Source organism: Ambystoma mexicanum, chromosome 2p (genome assembly GCF_040938575.1).
Source record: "Ambystoma mexicanum isolate Mex_15411 chromosome 2p, UKY_AmexF1_1, whole genome shotgun sequence".
NCBI classification, from domain to species: domain Eukaryota; kingdom Metazoa; phylum Chordata; class Amphibia; order Caudata; family Ambystomatidae; genus Ambystoma; species Ambystoma mexicanum.
The window spans coordinates 1,464,726,794-1,464,747,087 of NC_090923.1; the positions used below are offsets into that span (position 1 = coordinate 1,464,726,794).

Genomic DNA, 20,294 nt, shown 5'->3' on the forward strand with positions numbered 1-20,294 from the left:
GCAGAGTAGGGGAGCGTGCTTCCAGGGCAGATGTTACCTTGTGCCCCCCCCTTCTCGTACACAGGTGTTGCCTATTTTGCTTGATTCTTCTAGCCTGCTCCCCCTCCCTCCCCCTCCAGCCTACTTCTGCAGGAGTCTGTCCTGATACATTCTGGTTTCAGCATCACCGTCTTGTGGCTAATGCTGGATTTGACTTTTATGGACTTCCTTCATTCACGGTGCGGCAGCGTTACCCTTTTTCAACTCTCACGCTGGACTTCCTTTGCATCTAGTACTCATGGTGGCCCTGAATCATGCTGTTCCCGTCTTCATCTTGTATCCTGGCTTGCAACATGATGTATTACTACTGACTTCTGCAATGGTATTCGCTCTCCCCTCTTGCTTCTCCACTCTTTTTGACTGCTTACTCTCTGTTCTCCCCTCTTCTCCCTTTCTCCCTTTTCCTATCTCCTCTTCTCCTCCCCTTACTTTCTTCTATGCACTTACTCTATCAGAATTGTCCCTGGACCTATTTTGACAACATCGTCTGTCTCCTCCCCCTCCCCTTACTTGTTTTTTTCCTCCCCAACCCCCCAACCCCCCCACCCCCAAAGCACTATCTGAAATGTCGTCAGGCCTAGTACGATCGGCGCTTGTTTTGTTCCTCCCCTCCCTTTCTGCACCCCTCTCCCTCACCTTTTGATTTCTCTCGCTCTACCAGAAATGTCGTCAGGCCTAGTACGGTAGTCGCCTGTCTCTTTCCATTTTCTTCCCACTCTCCCCCTCCCTTCCTTATCTATGTATTAGCACTTGCACTAACTGAAATGTCGTCAGGACGAGTATGATAGTTAATTTCACGTCCTCACTGTTCATGGCCTGTAAGAATGTCATTGTATTTTCCCTTGTTCCCTCCCTTGAAGTGCTTTGAAACACATTGTGTATAGGTGCTTTATAAATAAACTATTATATCATATCATATCAGCCTTCAAGTGTGTGCACGGCGGATTCCACAGAAATAACACTTGAATGTCAACATTCCATTCATGGGACGTCTTCAAATAGCTTGGACAGAAAAGAAGCACGTGGCTTCTAGCCACCTCACTTCCGTGATGAAAGACTGACAATCATCCGTTTTACACCTGTGCATGACTCAAAAGGTGGAGCCAGGACTTTGGAAATGAGCCGATCAAGCTCCCGTGGAAGCCCTTCTGCCGGAAGCTTCTCCGTGTCGCTGCGCCACTCTTTCCTTCCATGGGATCTCTGGAGATTTCCCGGTAGGCCTCTGCACCCTGGGCCTCTTTCGCGTGGTAACCTTTTTTTTATTTCCAAATGTTTTCATAGGAAAAGGGTTGGGCTTGTGGAAAAGGTGTAATATGGGCCCACTTTGAACACTATTTCCAGGGCCCACCCCTGGAAGCCACAATGAAAGCCTGTGTAGGATACCATTGTTGCAATATTTACTGGTATTGTGGCCTTTGCACTTCTCACTCATGGTCCCTGGATGACAAATCCCTGATTTTTGGATCCAGGGTCTTTTCAATCAAGTGTCGGGAATCACACTTGTAAAAAGTGGCATGACTTGATGGATTCCTGGGTAACCCCCTGAAGAAGCTACTGGATGAGCCCTCGCCCTCCTTCTCACTATCGCCAATTGTTGAAAAACTGCCAGCAGTGGAGAACAATGCAAAGGGCGCACCTCTCCTCCTGATCTTCCGATAGTGCCACCTAGGGTGGGCCAGAAGCGCCACACCTGGGCATAATTCCCTGCATGACTGTGGCCGACGGGACGCGCGAGCCCAGAAAAACATCACAAACCAGGCATAGGGCCTAACGTTCTGTGCAGAGTCGAAACGCACCCTGCTGTTAATCGCAGACCTTTTACAAAAAGGACCATGTGATCTTCTTGACGAAAAGTCGAAATAGGACAAAACGCATCTTCTCGACTGCAAACAACGGGCGACAGACACCCCAGGATGCAGCTAAACCAGAGAGCGCTGTGTGGCCCCTGAAGAACTCGGCAGACAGACACCCCAGGATGCAGCTAAATCAGAGAGCACTGTATGGCCCCTGAAGAACTCAGCGGACAGACACCCCAGGATGCAGCTAAACCAGAGAGCGCTGTGTGGCCCCTGAAGAACTCGGTAGACCGACACCCCAGGATGCAGCTAAACCAGAGAGCACTGTATGGCCCCTGAAGAACTCAGCAGACAGACACCCCAGGATGCAGCTAAACCAGAGAGCGCTGTGTGGCCCCTGAAGAACTCGGTAGACCGACACCCCAGGATGCAGCTGCTGCGTGTGGCTCCCACCCCCCGATGGTCGCCTGTGCTGCTGAGGGTTCCCCCCACACCCCTCATGGTTGACTGTGCTGGTGAGGGTGCCCCCACACCTCCCCATGGTCGTCTGTGCTGCTGCGTGTGCCCCCCCTCCATGGTCGCCTGTGCAGGTCAGTGTGCCCCCCACACCCCATGGCCGCCTGTGCTGCTGCGTTTGCCCCACCTCCATGGTTGCCTGTGGTGCTCAGTGTACCCCTCATTCCCCCATGGTCTCTGTGCTGCTGCGTTTGCCCCCCCTCCATGGTTGCCTGTGCTGCTCGGTGTACCCCTCATTCCCCCATGGTCTCTGTGCTGCTGTGTGTGCCCCCCCAACCCCTCATGGTCACCCGCGCTGCTGAGTGTGACATGGTCGTCTGTGCTGCTGAGTGTGCCCCCAACACCTCCATGGTCACCTGTGCTGCTGAGTGTGCCCCCAACACCTCCATGGTCACCTGTGCAGCTGTGTGTGCCCCCCTTTTGTTGTCCTGTCCTCTCTCTTCCCTCTCCTCCTAGCCACTCCCGCCTAAACTGACTCTACACTTATATGGTGCTGCACCCTGTAACATGGGGTTGGGCAACATGTTTGTGCCACCTAAACTGACCCTGCATTTGTATGCTGCTGCCGCCGTGTAACATGGGGTTAGGCAGCCTGTATGTCCTTCTGCTCCCTGGATCTCCCTGTTGCATTGCCTGTATATATCTTCTTATCAAGGATTCTTCTCTGCTCGTACTGCAACACATCCAATCACTGGGGATTACAACAGACATCACATTCATTCTGGACTTCCACTGAAGGTTTTTTTCTGCCATTCAAGGCTTTTTCCCTTCGTTTCTGGTTTATCCCGGGAAGGAGTCTCTTGCCTGCATTACTTACCAGCGGGCATAGTGGCTTGTTTTCGAGGTACACCTTACCTCTTCGAGGACCGGAAGTGGTTCCTTAAGAAGGGAGCCTCACCTCTGCCAGACAACCTATCTGAGGAATTCTCCAGTGAAGAATCAGGTGAGGAAAGATCACCCCGTTTGGACAGTTTGAAGCTGCTGGAGCAGCATTTCACCACAATCAAAGAAGGTAAGCCCTGGTGGGCTAATGTTGCTATTGGGGATTGAGGAAAACGTTTTTGGAAAATGTTGCAGGCGAGCGCTCCACACGTGCATAATTCCTGCTAAGAAGTGCAATTCAATTTCATCACATTGCACACATGTGGGGCTACAACTTTGAAGGTGCACAACTTTCCCTGAAGGCATTTCCTATTTTATAATGCACCAAGTGTACACTCTCCAAGATGGCCAACCCATCCTCGTGTAGAGGAGCCACCCATTGCCAGCTAACTGCCTCTTTGTGATTGGGCAGCCTTCTTGCTAATAGCCAATTCGAGGTGCCGGCAGGCGGAAGCTGGCCCCTCCATCCAAGGCCCACATCTAAGGCCCTGTCTGAGCCTGTCTGAGCCAAGGAGGGCCCCCACCTTTTCCCCCCACAAAGAATGGAGCAGCCCCTAGGTGGCCAGCCCGTTACCACACAAACCACACACAAACTTGGGCCCCTGCAACTTCAATGCGCTCAGAAAAATACCAGTGAGTGATGATGATCTCTAACAACTGCTGAACCAAGACATGCCAACACCATTCTGCCTTCCTTGCCTTTCTTAATCTCACCCATTCCTTCCTAAATCCCATTTTGTGTTCCTTCATGAACTTTGAGTCCTCATCACCTCAAATGCACCCTCCACTTGTGCTGCCAATACCGTTGTGTGTGTTTAGAGTGCCTTGCATCAAAAATCGAATTTAGGTGCCCTTACATCTGAGCTGCCAATTTCATTGTGTGTGTTTAAAGGACCTAGCATCAGAAATCGAACTTAGGTGCCCTTACATTTGGCTGTATGATGTTTAAGGTGCCCTTGATCGAAGGAGAATGGGGTGTGGGCAGAGGTCTATTATCGCCTCAAAAACAGACTGCTCAGGAATTTTGGTAAAATTGGGATATGAAGTCTCTGTGTGCAGGAGGAGACAAATAATGAAAAAAATTCACAGAGCCAGAATCTTCTTTCTTCTTCTTGCTGACATATTTTATCCATCAGCAGTGATCATGAGCCTCATTACTCTATCCTCTCGGGTGGAGTGTGTAGCCGTGAGTTGGATTTCTTCATGGTCTGTGTGGACTTGTCACACTAAGCCTGGTTTTCCATGGTCTTCACCATGATGGGCCGCAGGTAGCGGCCAAATGTATTTGCTGTGGTGGCAATAAGTCTCCTGATCAGAGGGTTCGCTTTGTGATCCAGTCTTTGGCAAAAGTTCTTGCTCAGCTTTGCTAGATGTTCGTCCAACATATCGATGTCCAGTTCTCTGTGAAGGTCAGTTGTCCTTGTGGAGACTGGAGCTCCAGCTGCTACCCGCATGGCCTTGTTTTGGACTTTCTGAAGATTCATCAGGTGTTGCTCCTGGCGGGTCATCCATACTGGGGAGGTCTGATGATCACCTTGTCGACATTGATCTTTGTCCGGAGGGGCATGAAATTGGTTTTTAGGAGTGGGTACAGTGTCGGAGCAAGCGTATGGTGCGACAAATTTATTATTTTGTGCCGCAACTGCCATGCAATGTAAAATCATGCTGTGCGCTCCAGTGGGGCTTAGTCCAGGTGATGAGCCGCCCACTTGTCAAAGTGTTAAAATACCTTGTTTTTTTATGTAGTCAAGATAATCAGAACATTGCTACAACTTGTTTCTCCGGGGAAATCAGATGTCATATTAGCGCCTGTAAAATGCTTTAAGCTGCATGCAACGTCGGGTCTGGGGTGCCTGAGGCCCGTCGGTGCGCAGCTATGTTGCCTAAATCTCTTGCACCAGTTATGGGCTCACCGACATCCTCTACTTTCGGGACAAGTTTCCTTATGGGCTACGTCCTTCCCACCTAAAAGCTGAATGGAAGATGCCTGCCCGGCCTTGCGGGCTGTGATTTATCCAAAACTAGTTTGTCGGGCATTGGTGCTAAATCTGTGAGCGGGGAGAGATCCCTGCGTCCCTGACTGTGATTTCTGTCACACAGGGGCATGCTGAAGAACCTCTCTTTGACAGGACACACCTGGTATTTTGTTGCAAAGCCACTTTATCACGAGGCCTTTCTTTAAAGGATATGACTCTACAGTGAATAGTACAAACAGATGCTATTCGGAAATTCTATGGGCCTCTTTAGAAGTTTGACGGTATTCTGGTGGATCTGCTAGAATACTACCAAACTGAACTACCGTTATCACCACTTGGTCTGGTGTAATTACTGCCAGATTACAAGTGGTGTAGGTGGTGTTAGTCCCCATTAATTGGAGTCCATCGGTCTTCATTGGGGATTTCAGTGTTATTACTACTGGCGGTAATTTTTCCAGCAGTAATACCACTGATTTGGACGTTTTGCGGCAGTAAGGCAGAGGAATTACCTTCAGCTTCTTGGTAGAGGTTTTTCCTCCACCTTACCACCTAACTTGTAGTTGAGGGTGCGATAATGCGATGGTAATGCAGCGGTAACAGTATTACCGCCACATTACTGCCGATATTTACAGCACTGCCCAACTCTTAATGAGGCCCAATGTTTCACCACCCTCTTTTACATGATGGAGGTGCTGGTGGAATTCCTGCATGCACATGTAGTGATTTCCTGACATGTTGTGAGGTGAAATGCCTAATATTTTAACCCCAATCTTTAAAACGACCCAAGAGGTGGAAGTAAACATTTGAAAAATGCTTCTGATGTTTTGGAAACCTTTTTCCCTGCGCTGAAGGGAAGTGCAAGCACTTGCCTTCAATGCAGCTAAAAACATAAATAAATGAATGTATGTATGGGGACAGAGTGAAATATCTAATGCTCACCTCCTCATCACCTTTGCCTTGCAATGCACAAAAGCATCAGAACTGACCCCTTTGTGCATTAAAAACAATGACGTGATTCCTAACCCGCAATAACATACCAGTAGCAAAAGTGGGCCTGAAGGATAGCTCAGGGGCAGCGCGCAAGACAACGCAGAGCAACACAGGTCTGAATCGCAGTCCCGTGCTCAGGGTCGGACTGGGCCAATAAATGGTCTCGGGACCAATGAAAAAGTGGCCCACAGTTGCAAATGGCAATTCATTCCTTTTGTGACACTATTTGAGTAGTACCCAAGGAGGAGGTTTTTGATAAAGTGTGATTCAAATTGTGCTTTTTAAAGAATATTTATTCAGGAACACCGGTCAAAACTACTAGCCGCAGAGTGAATTAACTCATCAAACTGGCCCAAAGTGGCCAAAAAAGTGACCCACTTTGACCAAAAAACTAAAGCCACATCAGCATTTTGTGTTTTTGGTTCAGCCATGGGCCTATTGCCCCGTAGGCCAGTCCGACCCAGCCGTGCTTAGAGGTTTGTCTCCAGCATTAAGCGCGTTATAAAAGGTTAACACATACCCAGCCCGTTTATGCCCTGAACATGGATTTTAAAACAATGTTTAAAATATTGCATGCAGGTTTAGAGAAACACTGCATGCGAAGGTTCTGCAAATAGCGATTCATATCCCCAGTCTGTCGGATGACATGTACTAGGGTGACACCTGGAATCACTGTACACGGTGAGGGTCATTACTGCATGCGGTAGGGACTGCTACATGCAGGCATTTCAGTTGCACGTCTGCAAACCGCACAATGCTGCCCTTTGTGTTTACGATTGGTCCAGGGTGGGCGGGGTGGGCGGGTATGTGCGACCCTGATGTATTCACTGAACATTTACCCACAGCTGGGAACAGGCAAACGCCCTCGCGGCTGCCACCTACCTGTCAGCCAGGGAGATACACTCGGGGTCCGTCGGGGGGATGTTGAAGCAGACCCCCGGAGCGTGGAACTTCTTCCCAGACCCGTCCGTCACTTCCCACTTCTCTCCCTTGTTGGACTTCAGGGTGTACCGCTGCCCACGAGAAATCTGCCCCTGGGGTGAAAGGCAACAAAGGAGATCAGCGCATCACATGCACATTAAGTGCCCCGTCTGAGGTTTGCTGCCTATTAACATTGGGAACCCATAGCCCTGTGCGTTCCACCAGGGGGCGCCAGTGTTCTACCTGTTGCCTAAGTCACATTGGTAAACAGCTAACACTCTAGATACTGGCAGGAAGGTGTATAGAAATTGCAGTACATCTTCAAGAGCACATGGAAAATGGATCAGACTGGATACTACATTCCGCACAGTAAACAAAGGTGTCCACATTGCTTTTTTTTAAAGAACACACTGCAAACCTTTATGGCGTGCAGCTTACTACTGATTCTGCTGAAGCTAGTACAATCAGACAAACTTCAAAATGTATTTTATAAATTGACAATTTATCCTAATGTATCAATGTACAACATGTAAATGCATTTCCCAGCTGTACCTACCCTGTAACTAAGTACCCCACAAGTAACAGCGCCTCGATGCCCAAAGGCTGTTTGTGGGCTATACACATGTAATAAATAAATAAGTACTGCTAGTGGTATGACTAGCCCAGAGAGACTCTTCATAGAGCCTAAATACCCTTGGCTATAGTGTGCTTATAAATGTTTAAATCAATCAATCAACTTATGCTACAGTTAATAGTTCTATGATTACTACTAAGACTGGTAGTATTACTGCAAACAATACTATCCAAACTATTAAAACAATTACTTCGTCCAGTGCTAGTGCAAGTACTACTATTTAGAGGAGTCCAGAATTCAGCTTCGAGTGAGTATTCCGCCAAACATTGGTAGAAATTCAGCTATTTGGCTTCGGCCGAATACTTCCTGGAATACTCACTGGAAGCCGGAGTACACTTTCTATGGTTAGCTATCTTCTGTCTGTTTGAGAGAAGACAGCTAATCACAGAGAGTGGAACTGCTGGGGGCAAGCTGCAGCAGCCAATAAAATACTTAATTATTGGCTACTGCGGCCTTCACCAGGCAGTATTTTGCCAACACTGTTATGCTCACAGGGAGTCGCCAAAGGACATTCTTTGAGACTCTGTGTGAGCAACATGCATTCCGCATACCAGTGAGGGTGGCGTGAACCCTCTCTTATGTGCAGAATGTGTTTTATTCACAGAGAGCCTTAAAGAATTTCTTTTGGAGATGCTCGGTGAGTAAAAAAACTACTGCGAGAAGGCCGCAGCTGCCAACAAGCCAATAAGCTACTGCCTTATTGGCTGCAGTTAAAGCGGTGCTTACGTAATGCCTTCTTCACTAGTGTGCAGAATCTATTTCTATAACGTGCCTCCAGCAGGATATAATAATTGGGCAGCATTTTCCTATGGATACATAGGAAAAAGCTGCCATTTCTATAATGTGCCTCCAGCAGGATATTAAACTTTAGTCTACTGCCGGAGGCAACATATGCTGCTGAGACATAGTATGGAAATGACATATTCCGCTCTCTAATCGTCTTTGGCCGGATACTTGGGCCAACTATTCAGTATTCAGCTGAACAGTAATTTCACTAGTCGTTAGGCCCTTAGTGCATATTGGCCACAGCAAGAGGAATGTGACATCCAGTGGCAAACATCTGTAATTGGTGGGGTGCGTGGAAACCACGTAAAGGGCAGTGCTGTGCGGTATGCTTCCCAGCAACCTAAAGTAACAAGCAACACATGTAAGGCGACATTTGCCAGGCATGTGCATCTATAGCAGAGTCATGTGACCAAATGTTCCATTCTTATCTCCAACTGTGCCCCATTCAGTTCTCCCCTTTCTTCTACGTCTCTTTTTCCACCCTCCACTTGTTTCTCCCCGGCTTACCTCGTCGCAGTCAAAATCACACAGCGCCTCCACTGGGATGGGCTTCAGGGGGGTCTCCCGCCGGTACTTCAGGGGCACCACCTGCTGGCCGCGCTTCTGCAGCGAGTTCACCACCTCGCTGTATTTATCCAGGGCCTTCTCCTGTTCCTACAGGTGCACCGAGAACAGGGGCAGAGGAAGCAGTGGAGAGGTAGTGAGCAACACGCGGGGTGAGAGGAGAAGAGAATGAGAGAAGGGCATGGAGAGAAAACACAGGCACTTTGGTGACCCTCGCGAGCTGATATGGTGGGACCATAGCGTCACTTCCCCTCTCACAGCCTTCGCTTTCCTTAAGTGACTCCATGGTTTGCATGACTTCCTCCAGCCCTCCGTGGGCCGGCCCACATATCCATTCCTAGTCCAGCCTATGTCTCCCCCACTCTCCCATGCGCCGCCTCCTCCCTCCGCTGGCACCCGCTTCACTCCCAACTTACATCCAGTTCCCGCTGGAGGGTCTCAATCTGGTACTTGTCCTTGAAGTCGGGGCAGTATTTTAGATCGAGATCCGTGTCCACCTTCTTCAGCAGGTCCTGGGCATCCTTGGCATCCTTGTGGAACTGCGGCGGAACAAAGCAACACCTTCCTTGTTAGATTAGAGGGAATGGAATCTCACCAGCGCCCCACAACACTCATTTAGGCAAAGGGATGCTGCTCTCAGCAAAATCATTAGCAAACTCAATATTTCCCAGAATCCATTGCTAGCCGTAACGTAGATCCCACATTGCTTTGCTATTAAGAAATATACTATTTAATCAATCGTGGATAGAGTAAAGGTCATGTCAGGTCACAGATACAACACAAGACCACCAACTAGATGAATTTACGAGAGATTTGGTCTGTGTGTGCTTTATTTATTTTTCAGTGGTGTTTTCAAGTAGTACCTTGCAGAAACCATTATCTGCTATTTCTGCAAATTTCTCATGAACACAGTTTGGGGGTTTGAACATGTTGTGCACACTTAAAGAGTGCCGTTGAGCTTTTATACAACTAACATACTGCATTCTCCCAGATACAGTCAGGCAACAGATGGACAGTTTTGTGGTGAAAAAATGCCACCCATGAGGGTGGAGTAACCTGCTTTAAAAAAAATGTTTATTGAACTGATAATTCAGCATCTGAAATAGAGCTTGCTGATCAAATTCGCTTTCATAAATGCTCCTTGCTTAAACGAATAGTCTACGCATGAGACGCTAGGGGCAGTCGCCAGACAATTCTCAGCGAGAGTGGCAACAGGGCAGGCCAAGGGCCAGATGTGCATTCCTGAATGCAGCCTGCAGGATCCCAAAGTTTCATCTCTAAATATAATCCCTGTCTATTTTCACAGGGTGGCTCCTGAGATTACACAGTTATACAGCCACAAACCTTTCATGCCATTTTAATTTTAAACATAGTGACCAGTGGCTCAGCCATTGTAGGGCACTGTGTGGGTTCAGAGTGTCTGGGCTAGGTTTCATCCATAAGGCAGAGGACTGGGTGGAGTTAGGGTATCCTGGGAGAGAGGTACAGTGCACAGAAGGGTTCCACAATCTTGGATCTTGGTGGGGCTTCTCAAATGTCCTTCCCTCTCCCCAAGTCCTGCAGATGGAGCACTCTGGGTATGACATCACAGGGCAAAGGACATTTTGATTGGTTCTCTTCCAACCTTCGGTAAGAGCGCCAATTGGCAGTGGCATCTTACCTGTATAAGGGGGTGACCCTCTGCTTAGTGAATTCATTTTCTGAATCTCAGAAGAAGAAAACATATTCACTGGAACCTAGTTGGGGGTATAGTCTCTTCCAAAGTCCTCTGCCAGAGCGGGGAAGACCAGAGACTTCCAAGGAAGATGAAAGCTCTTCTTTCTATCTACCCCAAAGGGTCATTGGGGTGATCTGCTAGCTGTGGCCCAAGGCCTCTCTGCTGCCTGATCACTGGATGAAGGATTCTGTTCACTGAAGGTAAAGGGGCCTTGCAGGTGCTATCGGTCAACCTTCCTGAAATGGAAGTGCGGAGAACTCATCTTTTTCCTGGAGACCCTAGATGGGCCTCCCAGCAACCCAGAAGTCAAGGTACCACCTCAGGCCCTGATTCCTGCCTCAAACCACTTGTGAGCTACATCAACCCGGACATCACCTGCCTGTCCCAAGTTTCTTCATGCCACGTCCCAGTCCCCCAGCTTACACACCCAATAGTTTATCACACCTCAGAAATCGCTTTGAAGCCTGGCGTGAAGGTGTTGAGGCACAAGGACAAGGCTAAAAGGTATTTGCAGTAGTGCTGTCACCAGGCCCACCTTTGAGCACCCTACTGACTTGCAAGACCCCGATCTGCTTGCCTGTCTACCCCTGTCTTTAAGACCGAGTGCCCGTTCCCTACAAAAGTCTGCATTCTCTGTGCTCTCTCCTACAAGGTAAGGGTGTTAGTGGTTTCATTAGTCGCTTGCATTTTTTTGGTGCAATTAAAGTTTACTATTATTTTAAAACTTATTGGACATTCTTTTATTTTGGATCATTGTGCCATTACTGTTTGGGATGCTGCTGTGCCAGCTGGCATCCCTCAGGGAGTATAGCTTGCCCTCAGCCTGCACCACCCAAAGAGGTGAAAGGGGTGTGCTATTGTGATGTGCCTTCTACACCTTTATGTGGATCACTGCTGGTTTAGTGGGGGTGCGAGGCTGAGTAAGCCCTTTAGCCACTACCCATTCTTGCACTCCTGTTGCACAGTCGTTAATTCATCGCAGCCTTAAGATCTGAAACCCAAACCCAAAAGTAAAGAACGACGAGGACAGAGATTCTCTCACCCTCCAGTCATCCAGGAGTTGCCGCTTAAAGATCTTCTCAATGCAGAACCCCCACCCCCAAACGCATGATCCCGAGGTCCAACCATGAAAGGCTTAAGAAGGAGGATAGGACTCCTGGGAGTGAAAGGCTCAGTCTCAGGAGGATAGCTCAGTGGCAACGTGCTCGCCTTGGAAGCAAGACGACATTGGAGCAACACAGGTTCGATACCTGGTGCGCGCTTAGAACCCTCTGGGTATTAAGCGCGTTATAAATAACCTATCATATCATAAGGGAAATATAGACTTGATTGGGAAAATCAAGCACATCCCACTCACAGCGGCCCTACAACTGAAGACCATTGTCTTCCTCTCGCTTAGATTATTCATGGGGCGAGAGTCCCTCTCAGCCTATAACCAACTTCCCGGTCCTGCGTAGAAGGGCTTTCGGGAGAAGACAGAGCTTCTGTGGCTGGGTCGTACATGCCCGCGGCCTCACAGGAGCATGTAGACTAGTGGACCTCATTGAATACAGAGCAGAGAGCCACTGAGTTCAGAGCAATGCTCACGTTACACTTGATAATTAAATAAATAAATAAAATAAATAGAGAAGCGCTCCAGCACCAACAAACCAGGACATGGGTAGTACAGAGAACGCAGCTTGCGCCTCTTTCATAGGTTGCCTGTGAGTCCTGTTTCTCATTAATTATTTGGTGTATGCCTAGGCTGGCTGTACAAGTCACTGTTGCTGTGTTGCTTATAGGAGGCGCCTGTACTGCGTAATGAACACCCTGGCACGCTATGCATTATTGACCAAAGTAAACTCTCTCTCGCTCCCTGAATGCATTCTGAATGGTTTATTCCAGTTGGCATCAGTCTTGTTTGTGTTGAGGAAGCACTAGGTTGCTTCAGCTACCGGGCTGCACAGTCTGCAAGCCTCAATAAGTCGTGGATCTAGGGGCACGCTGCAAAGCTCTTCCACTCCAGGTGCTGACATCCTGTGCTTCGATTTGATTTGAGGGGTCCCCTTTGCTACAGGATGTACAGGCTAAAGGACAATTCCCTGGATGCCAGAGTGGCGTGATCCAATATCCGTGTGAGAGCCGAATGCCACACCCCTTAATGTGGAATGGATTCTCCCCGCTCCATCTTGGGGTGACAGTTGTAGGTCTTGCGACTTGACACACGGGTTGATTGTCATTATGTTTGTTACGAGAGCTTCAGGCGCTCTGTGATTTTTCAGAAACATCAGCTGTTGCTGCTTACTGGAGAGGCGTTGCTAGGGGCGAGGGGGGGGGGGGCTGAGGGGACTATAGCCCCAGGTCTTTTGGTTGTATCCCTGGATATAAGTTCAGGGGCTACAACCAAAAGGTTAGCTAGCCCCGAGTCCCGACAGTCCCAACATTAGCCTAGCCCCCGATCCTTTCCAGAGCTAGCAACACCCCTGGCTTCATGCAAGGATAGGAAGTGCTTTCTTTCTGTGAAATAATTGCACACATGAAAAGCCTGCCTCGGGAAGTGACGTATTGGTGTGTTGCTTGCTGGACCAAAGCCAGGAGTGTCGTGCGCAGAGGCAAACTGACATTCTCCCACCCTCTTCGAGTCACAAACCAATAAAAAATCGGTATATTCTTGCTGTGTCACATCTGCTGGATGGGTGGGGGTGGCCCTGGGCTCTTGGCAGGGGCGACACCAGCTCCTGGCTTGAGACGGCGTAAGCCCACCAAAGTGGTGGCGGTTTCAGGCAGAAGGCAGCGCTCTGCAGCGACGCTCAGCCCGGGGCTCTGATGGGAAAGGGTTGCTACTCCAAGAGCCTGTCAAGTTTTCCACCTGGGAGAGCAGAGCGTTTCCCTTCAAACAATCATTAAAGTGGTCGCTGCGGCAAACATACAAAGGCAGCGGACAAAAGGCCTGCCCAGGCACTATCACTATAGCTCCTATGATGACGCCAAAGGCTCAACTGCACACCTGCAATGATGCGCATCGATGTGTCAGAGGAAATATCCTCAGAACTGGCATGAAAGATCCATCCAACGGGAAGGCCTAATAGCCACTCATGACCAGCTTCCGAAACTGTCATCCACCAAAATGTGGAGGCCGGCCTCATCCCTGGCTCCTGGTGCACAGGTTTACATGTCAGAGACGCCGAACGGCTTATCCTCTTGATGTGAAGGCCCGAAGCGATTTCCTGGGATGCGACTCGGGAACTTCCACCGCTTCCTCAGGCGGAAACAGAGAAATCCAATTCTCCTAGCGTTCCGCAGATACCCCTGTTTAGGAATCTACCCTCCTCATTAACAGGGAGAAGGAGGTCTTCGGGATCTGGTTGATCTTCTTAATCTCAAGAAATCACTTCTGGCATCACACCAGGATTCCAGCTCCCCTCTTTTGCTGAATTGAGATGACTTCCCTAATTAAGTCTTCTTTGTGTGAAATAGGCCTGAACCTGCCTGGTCTTGGCATCGACAGCTGCTTTTTCAGGTGAGGTTTCCAATAATAAATTAGCCGGAAGGACTGAGAGGGAGGGGCTGGGAGTCGAGATCACACCAAACCTGTTTCCCTGACATCCAGGCCACCCTGCAGCTGGCTGCAGCTGCCAAACCCCCAGTGCTAACCTGACGAGCCTTGCAGGAGAATGGATGAAAACAGCCCGGATAGACTTAAGGGCGCCACGCCTCACTTCAGAAAATAAACGAAGAGCCCAAAGCCTGGACCGGGCAGCCAGCAGCCCATATCAGGAGACACAGGCAAATCATGTAAGATACGGGTGCTGGGCTTGATTAAATGACCTCTGCGCCATTAGAACAGGGTGGAGAAGCCATTGGAGCAGAGGTAGTAGGGGGACAGGGAGGGCAAGGGTGTGTGTGTGGGGGGAGGAGGAGGTATTTCTCACGCTCCGGACATGAAATGCGATTTCTGCACAGCAATGATACATGTATTTGATGTTGGTTGTGATAGCCTTCCAAGTGTCTGATGATAGCACCTTTCATGGCCCGCACGGGGACGGGACTGGAGCCTTTTGCACCGCAAAATATGCCCTTCCCCTTTACATTGTAATGTAGGCATGCGTGGCCTTGCACGCTGACCCCACCCCACAGCGCCACCTCAGTTTCTTTTTCTGTTCGACGGGAATGGACGTCTGCAGTGTCAGCGTATTTTTTGCTCCACACTATTTTTTGTACATGCAAGCTCTGTGCAGTTTTTTCTTAATTTGATAATATTTTACCACGGACTTCGGTAACCCCATATCCCGAGCCCATGGCGGGTAACTCTGGCTTCAGTAGGTGTGCCTCGTGCCGCACTCCTTTCTCTGTCTCAGATGCTCATTCACTCTGCTTAGAGTGCTTGGGTCTCGACCATATGCGCGATTCGTGTGCGGCGTGTGACGCGTTGACTCTAAGGTTTCTCAAGAACAGGCTCGCCACCAGGTGGAGAGAAATCTTCTCGAAGTTACCACCGACCACCTGAAGACATGTGAACATCGGAAATCCTGTGACAAGATAAAGGAGCCTTTATTTTCAGAGGTACCCCAGAAGGGGCACTCCTTCACTGGGATTTCTCTGACTAGGAGGGGTTGGAAAGATCCCAATACCATTACCAGGTGGCCTGATGCTCAAGCAGCTGCCAGTGGATCCTACTGGGCCTAGTACCGAGGGGCGTAAAAGCTCTAGTACGGGGTATTCATCCGAGGGGCGAACTGGCTCTTTGGCCAGACGTTGGCTTGAGGGGGTGCCACTACACAGGACCGCCAGCTCTTCAGCTGAGGTCTCCAAGCATACCGGAGCTACCTCTGAGGTTCAAAAGAGAACCGGTACTGTTACTGAGGGTCTAGTACACCCTGCTGTTAAGAAAGTCACGCAGGGCATTGTTCCCCCGCATACTCAACATTTGCCACAGTAGTCTGCGGTACACAAAATGGTCAGCAACCGCAACTGTGCATTCAGCGTCTAGCGACAAGGCGTCATCTTCTGTTGACTCCTCTCTGAGAGAGCTATAGAGGGCTCAAAACCACATTCCCATAGTTTGGCGGAGAGAACATCAAGTTCTCAAACAAACATGGTAAGAGAGGAAGTGGCAAGGGTAGAATTGTCAAGTGGTGACGTTCCTTGCTACACCTCATACCCAACTTCATCTAGTGCTCTTAATTATTCTCAGCCATGGACGCAGCAGCCCAGGCCAGGCCCTTGGCTTCCAACCACACCCACCTGGACACAGTCATCAAGGGCTCCTTGTCCTTTGTTAAAAATGTCATCAGCCTGCGAGGACAGATTTTTTGAGAGGTTTCTCCACTTAATGGAGTCACCTCAAATGTCAGGCATTCTTAAAGGGCACATAACGGAAGATCTTCCACAAGAATTTCAACAACCACAGGGGTGCCCCTGGTGCTACAGCCTCCACCAGTGCCAGGTCAGCTGGATAAACAAGCACCTCTTCCACTTGCTCCATCTCCTGCACCACTGCCTCCACCCTCACCAATTGTTGTGACCGGGGACACACAAAATGTTGAAGCTCAACCTTCTGACAGTACGAACAACGTCCCTAAAGAACTCTCCAAGAGCCAGGAACCACAAGATCAATCTGCTTCACATTTAGGAAACAAAAAGCATGACACCGATGACCAAGAGGAGAAAGACGATTTATCTTCCTCTGCCAAAACTTTCCAGGAAAGGCGAGAGAGGTTGGCAGAATTTTACGGGCTGTCTATACCTTCACCACAGCAATCAGAAGCAGGAGTTTTAGCAGAGGCTGTAGCTCTCCAGACATCTTCCAGATCAGGTATTCCCTTGCAGAAGCATGTTTTGGAAGTCGCATAAAAGATATAGCAAAGCCACACTTTTGCGAATCGGTCAGTAAAAAACTGGAGGCCCGGCATAGGCAATTGGGCTGAGAAAGGCCTTTGCTGGTTTGGCGTCCCCAAGCACATTCTCTGGTAGTAGCTGCAGTTTCAGTTTATGCTAAGCCTGCTGCGGCTGGCAGTTCTTAACAAAGGAGATAGCCTTTTGGAGGCTTTCAAGCAAAAAATGTACTCAAACTCATCATTACATTTAAGACAAGGTAAAGCAGATGCATTATTGGCAGCTGTTAATCAGTGGTGTTGGAGGGAGGATTCTGAGTTTACACTGGATCTTCTGGTGGTCAGGCAAGCAGCGTTCAAATCTGGACTAAATGAGGTCAAGGTGGTTTTGCAAGATCTTCTTGACTCACCTTTAGGGCACACAGGCACAGCCAGTAGAGGCATGTGCCTGTGGACATAAGGTCAGCCTGGATGCTCGCCGCTAAATTCACCAATGACGTACATGACAAGATTTTAGATCTTCCTTTCTAAGGCAATTATCCATTGGTCGAAGTGTACGCAAAGAAGTAGTGGAACTATGTTCTCGGCTGGCCTGCTGCCGCCCCCCACAAACCTCATCACCACGCCCACACCCAGGCACAATCCAAACCCCCAAACAGACACACATGCAGTTTAAGGGAATGTTCAGTGCAGTTGTTTCAACTTCTTCCTACACTTTTATTTTAAAAATAAGCCATTCCGGAACTGTTTTTTTTAAAAAAAATAAAAGTATAGGAACAGTAAAACCTAAACAAATAAAAGGAGAGGAGCACCGCTCCCAACCACTCCTGCCCACTGCGACCACTGAAATGATCCCTTTCATTCCTCAACTGAGGATGAATTGCCCAAGAAAAAGACCAGCACACAAACAGCTAAATCTTTAGATATTCATACCACGCTGGCTTGAAAGTCCTTTTCACAGACTCAACTCAGGTTAGAAGGCAGATCAAAATCTTTTGGGGGATTTAGAGGCTTCCAAGAAACAAAAACAAGGCCGCATGTTGGTTCACCTAGTACACATAGACGGAAGCATCGGAAAAGAAACCGTAAAGGGTTTACTCGCCCGCCTCCTCAGACTCAGAGCCAAAGAAACCATGATAAAGTTGTCAGTGCCCACACATCTCCTGTAGGTGGCAGAGTAGCTCTACACAAAAATCAGTGGTGTCACCATTTTGTAGATTGTTGGTTAATTCAATGGTTTCCAAAGGTTTTCATCTCCTTGTCTCTTTTCCTCTCCAGCATCCCGCCTGCTCATACAGATAGGATCTCCAACACTTCTCAAGGAAGTGCAGAGCTTGATGGAGTCGAAAGCAGTTGAAAGTCTCCCTGTGCAAGACCGGGGCAAGGGATTTGATTCCAGGATCTTTGCTATACATAAGAAGAACCAGGCGGGCCTGAGAGTTGTGTTAGACCTATCTTTCCTCAACCTTTATTTACACCTAGAAAAATGGAAGCTGGTGACCCCAGCTCCGATTGCAGAGTCCCTCTGTGCGGAAGACTGGCTATGTGCATTAGACCTAAAGGATGCTTATCTGCTAATACCAATTTGGCATTCCCATCAACAATACCTACGATTTTAGATTATGGGGAAACATTTCCAAAACAAAGTCCTCCCATTTCATCTAAATTCCGTGCCAAGAGTCTTCACAGAACTTATGAATGCAATACCCATCTTGTTGAGGCACAGGGCCAACATGTCTGCCCTTATCTCGATGATTGGCTCATCAGGGCAGAGTCTCCCCAAGAAGCAACACATACACTCCAAGCCCTAATCAACATACTTTTTGACTTGGGTTTCCCAATCAACACCAAGAAATCGGAGCTAACCCCCACTCAGAAGATTACCTTCATTGGTTTCCAGTGGGACTTGGTGCAGGCCAAAAAACTCCAGAGAGGAGGAAGAATATATTAGCAGCAGTGAAGCATTGCTTGATAAAGGTCTGCGCGACAGTGTGGTGGTATCGACACATGTTGGGTCACATTGCTGCTTGCATTCTCCCAGTACCAGTAGCAAGGCTCATAATGAGGAGGCTGCAGCTTCACTTCGCAGCATCTTGGGGTCAGGAGACAGGCTCTGAATCTGACAGAGTACCGCTGCAGTTCTCAAGGAGGATCTCCTGTGCTGGAATGCAGACTCCAGCTTGCTGACAGGGGCTCCATTTTATCCTCTACCACATACAACAATAATAACAACAGACTCTTCTCCAGAGGGTTGGGTTGCAACTCTAGGGCCTCATGCGCCTCCTCATCTGTTGTGGCCCTCCAGCGAGAAGGAGAGGCACATAAACTATCTGGAGTTGAAGGCAATATTTCTGGCATTAAAGTCCTTTGTTTACATGATACAGAACAAAGTGGTGTTAATCCTCACGGACAGTTCAACCTCTACAAACAGGGTAGGACCAAATCCCTGCTCCCGTGCAAGTGAGCCCCCTAGTTGTGTGAGTGGGCGGCAGAACAGGGGTTACGGCTTCAAGCAGCTCATTTACCAGATTAGAAAATTACGAAAGCAGACAGATTCAGCAGACCCAGAGTGAGCGCCTACCAATGGGGTAAGACAAACTGCATTCTTCAAGAGTTGTTCACAATGTGGGTTTTCCCAGACATAGACCTCTTTGCGACAAGCACAAATACCAAATGCCGCAGGTTTCCATATCGGGAGGAACAGGGACATCATTCGGAGGGAAATGCCTTTCAGATAGATTGGTCGGAAATGATCTGTTATGAATTCGTCCAACCCCTTTTATGCAGAAGGTCATCAACAAATTCAGAATAGCTAAGAATTGCAAATTAATTCTAATACCCCTTCTATGGTCCTCCAAAGCATGGTGTTCAAACCTCTCCAAGAGTGCCCCCCCCCCCTTGAACAAGGCCTGCATAAGCCATGGCACAGACATTCCTCCTGTGTGGGTTCTACTTGGACAAGCTCTACACAGGCCATTGTATAGACATTCCTCCATGTGTGGTCTCTACTCCGACAAGCTCTACATAGGCCATAGTATAGGCATTCCTCCATGTATGGCCTCTACTCTGAATAGCCCACTATAGGTCATGGTGTAGACATTCGTCCATATGTAGTCTCCCCTTGCATAACTGTTACGTAGGCCATATCACTAACATTCCTCCATTGTGGTATCTCCTTGAACAAGTTCTACACAGGCCATGGCATAGACATTTCTCCATGTATGGTCCCACCTTTGGATAACCCTTACATAGGCCACAGCAAATACATTCCCCCATGAGTGGTCTCTACTTGAACAATCCCTACTCAGGCCATGCCATCAACATTCCTGCATGTGTGATCCCTCCCCAGACAACCCATTTATAGGTCACTGCAAAACGTTCTTCCATGTACTGTCTTTACGCAGCCAAGCACTTCAAAGACATGCCTCCTGTGTGGTCTGTGCTCGGAAAAGACCTCCATAGGTCATGGTATAGACATTCTTCCACGAGTGCTTGCTCCTTGGACAAGCACTACATGGGCTATGACATAGAGACTTTTTCATGCCTGGTCTCTCTTTGGAAAGGTCCTGCATATACCATGGCAGAGACATTTCTCCTCTGTGGTCTCTACCTAGAAACACCTTTGCACAGCCTGTGTTAACCGACGGTCTCAGTTTGTGA

General features: G+C 48.7%; 1 protein-coding gene across 2 annotated transcripts in view; it reads right to left on the bottom strand.

The window, feature by feature from the left end:
* PPL (periplakin) overlaps positions 1-20,294 on the bottom strand; it is a 261,709-nt gene that overhangs the window by 87,808 nt on the left and 153,607 nt on the right. For both annotated transcript variants that reach the window (XM_069646041.1, XM_069646043.1), the window contains exons 10-12: positions 9,521-9,643; positions 9,048-9,194; positions 7,082-7,233 (exon numbers count right to left, since the gene is read on the bottom strand). In XM_069646041.1, the coding sequence (XP_069502142.1) occupies positions 7,082-7,233; positions 9,048-9,194; positions 9,521-9,643 (422 nt within the window). The remainder of the gene's footprint in view (positions 1-7,081; positions 7,234-9,047; positions 9,195-9,520; positions 9,644-20,294) is intronic.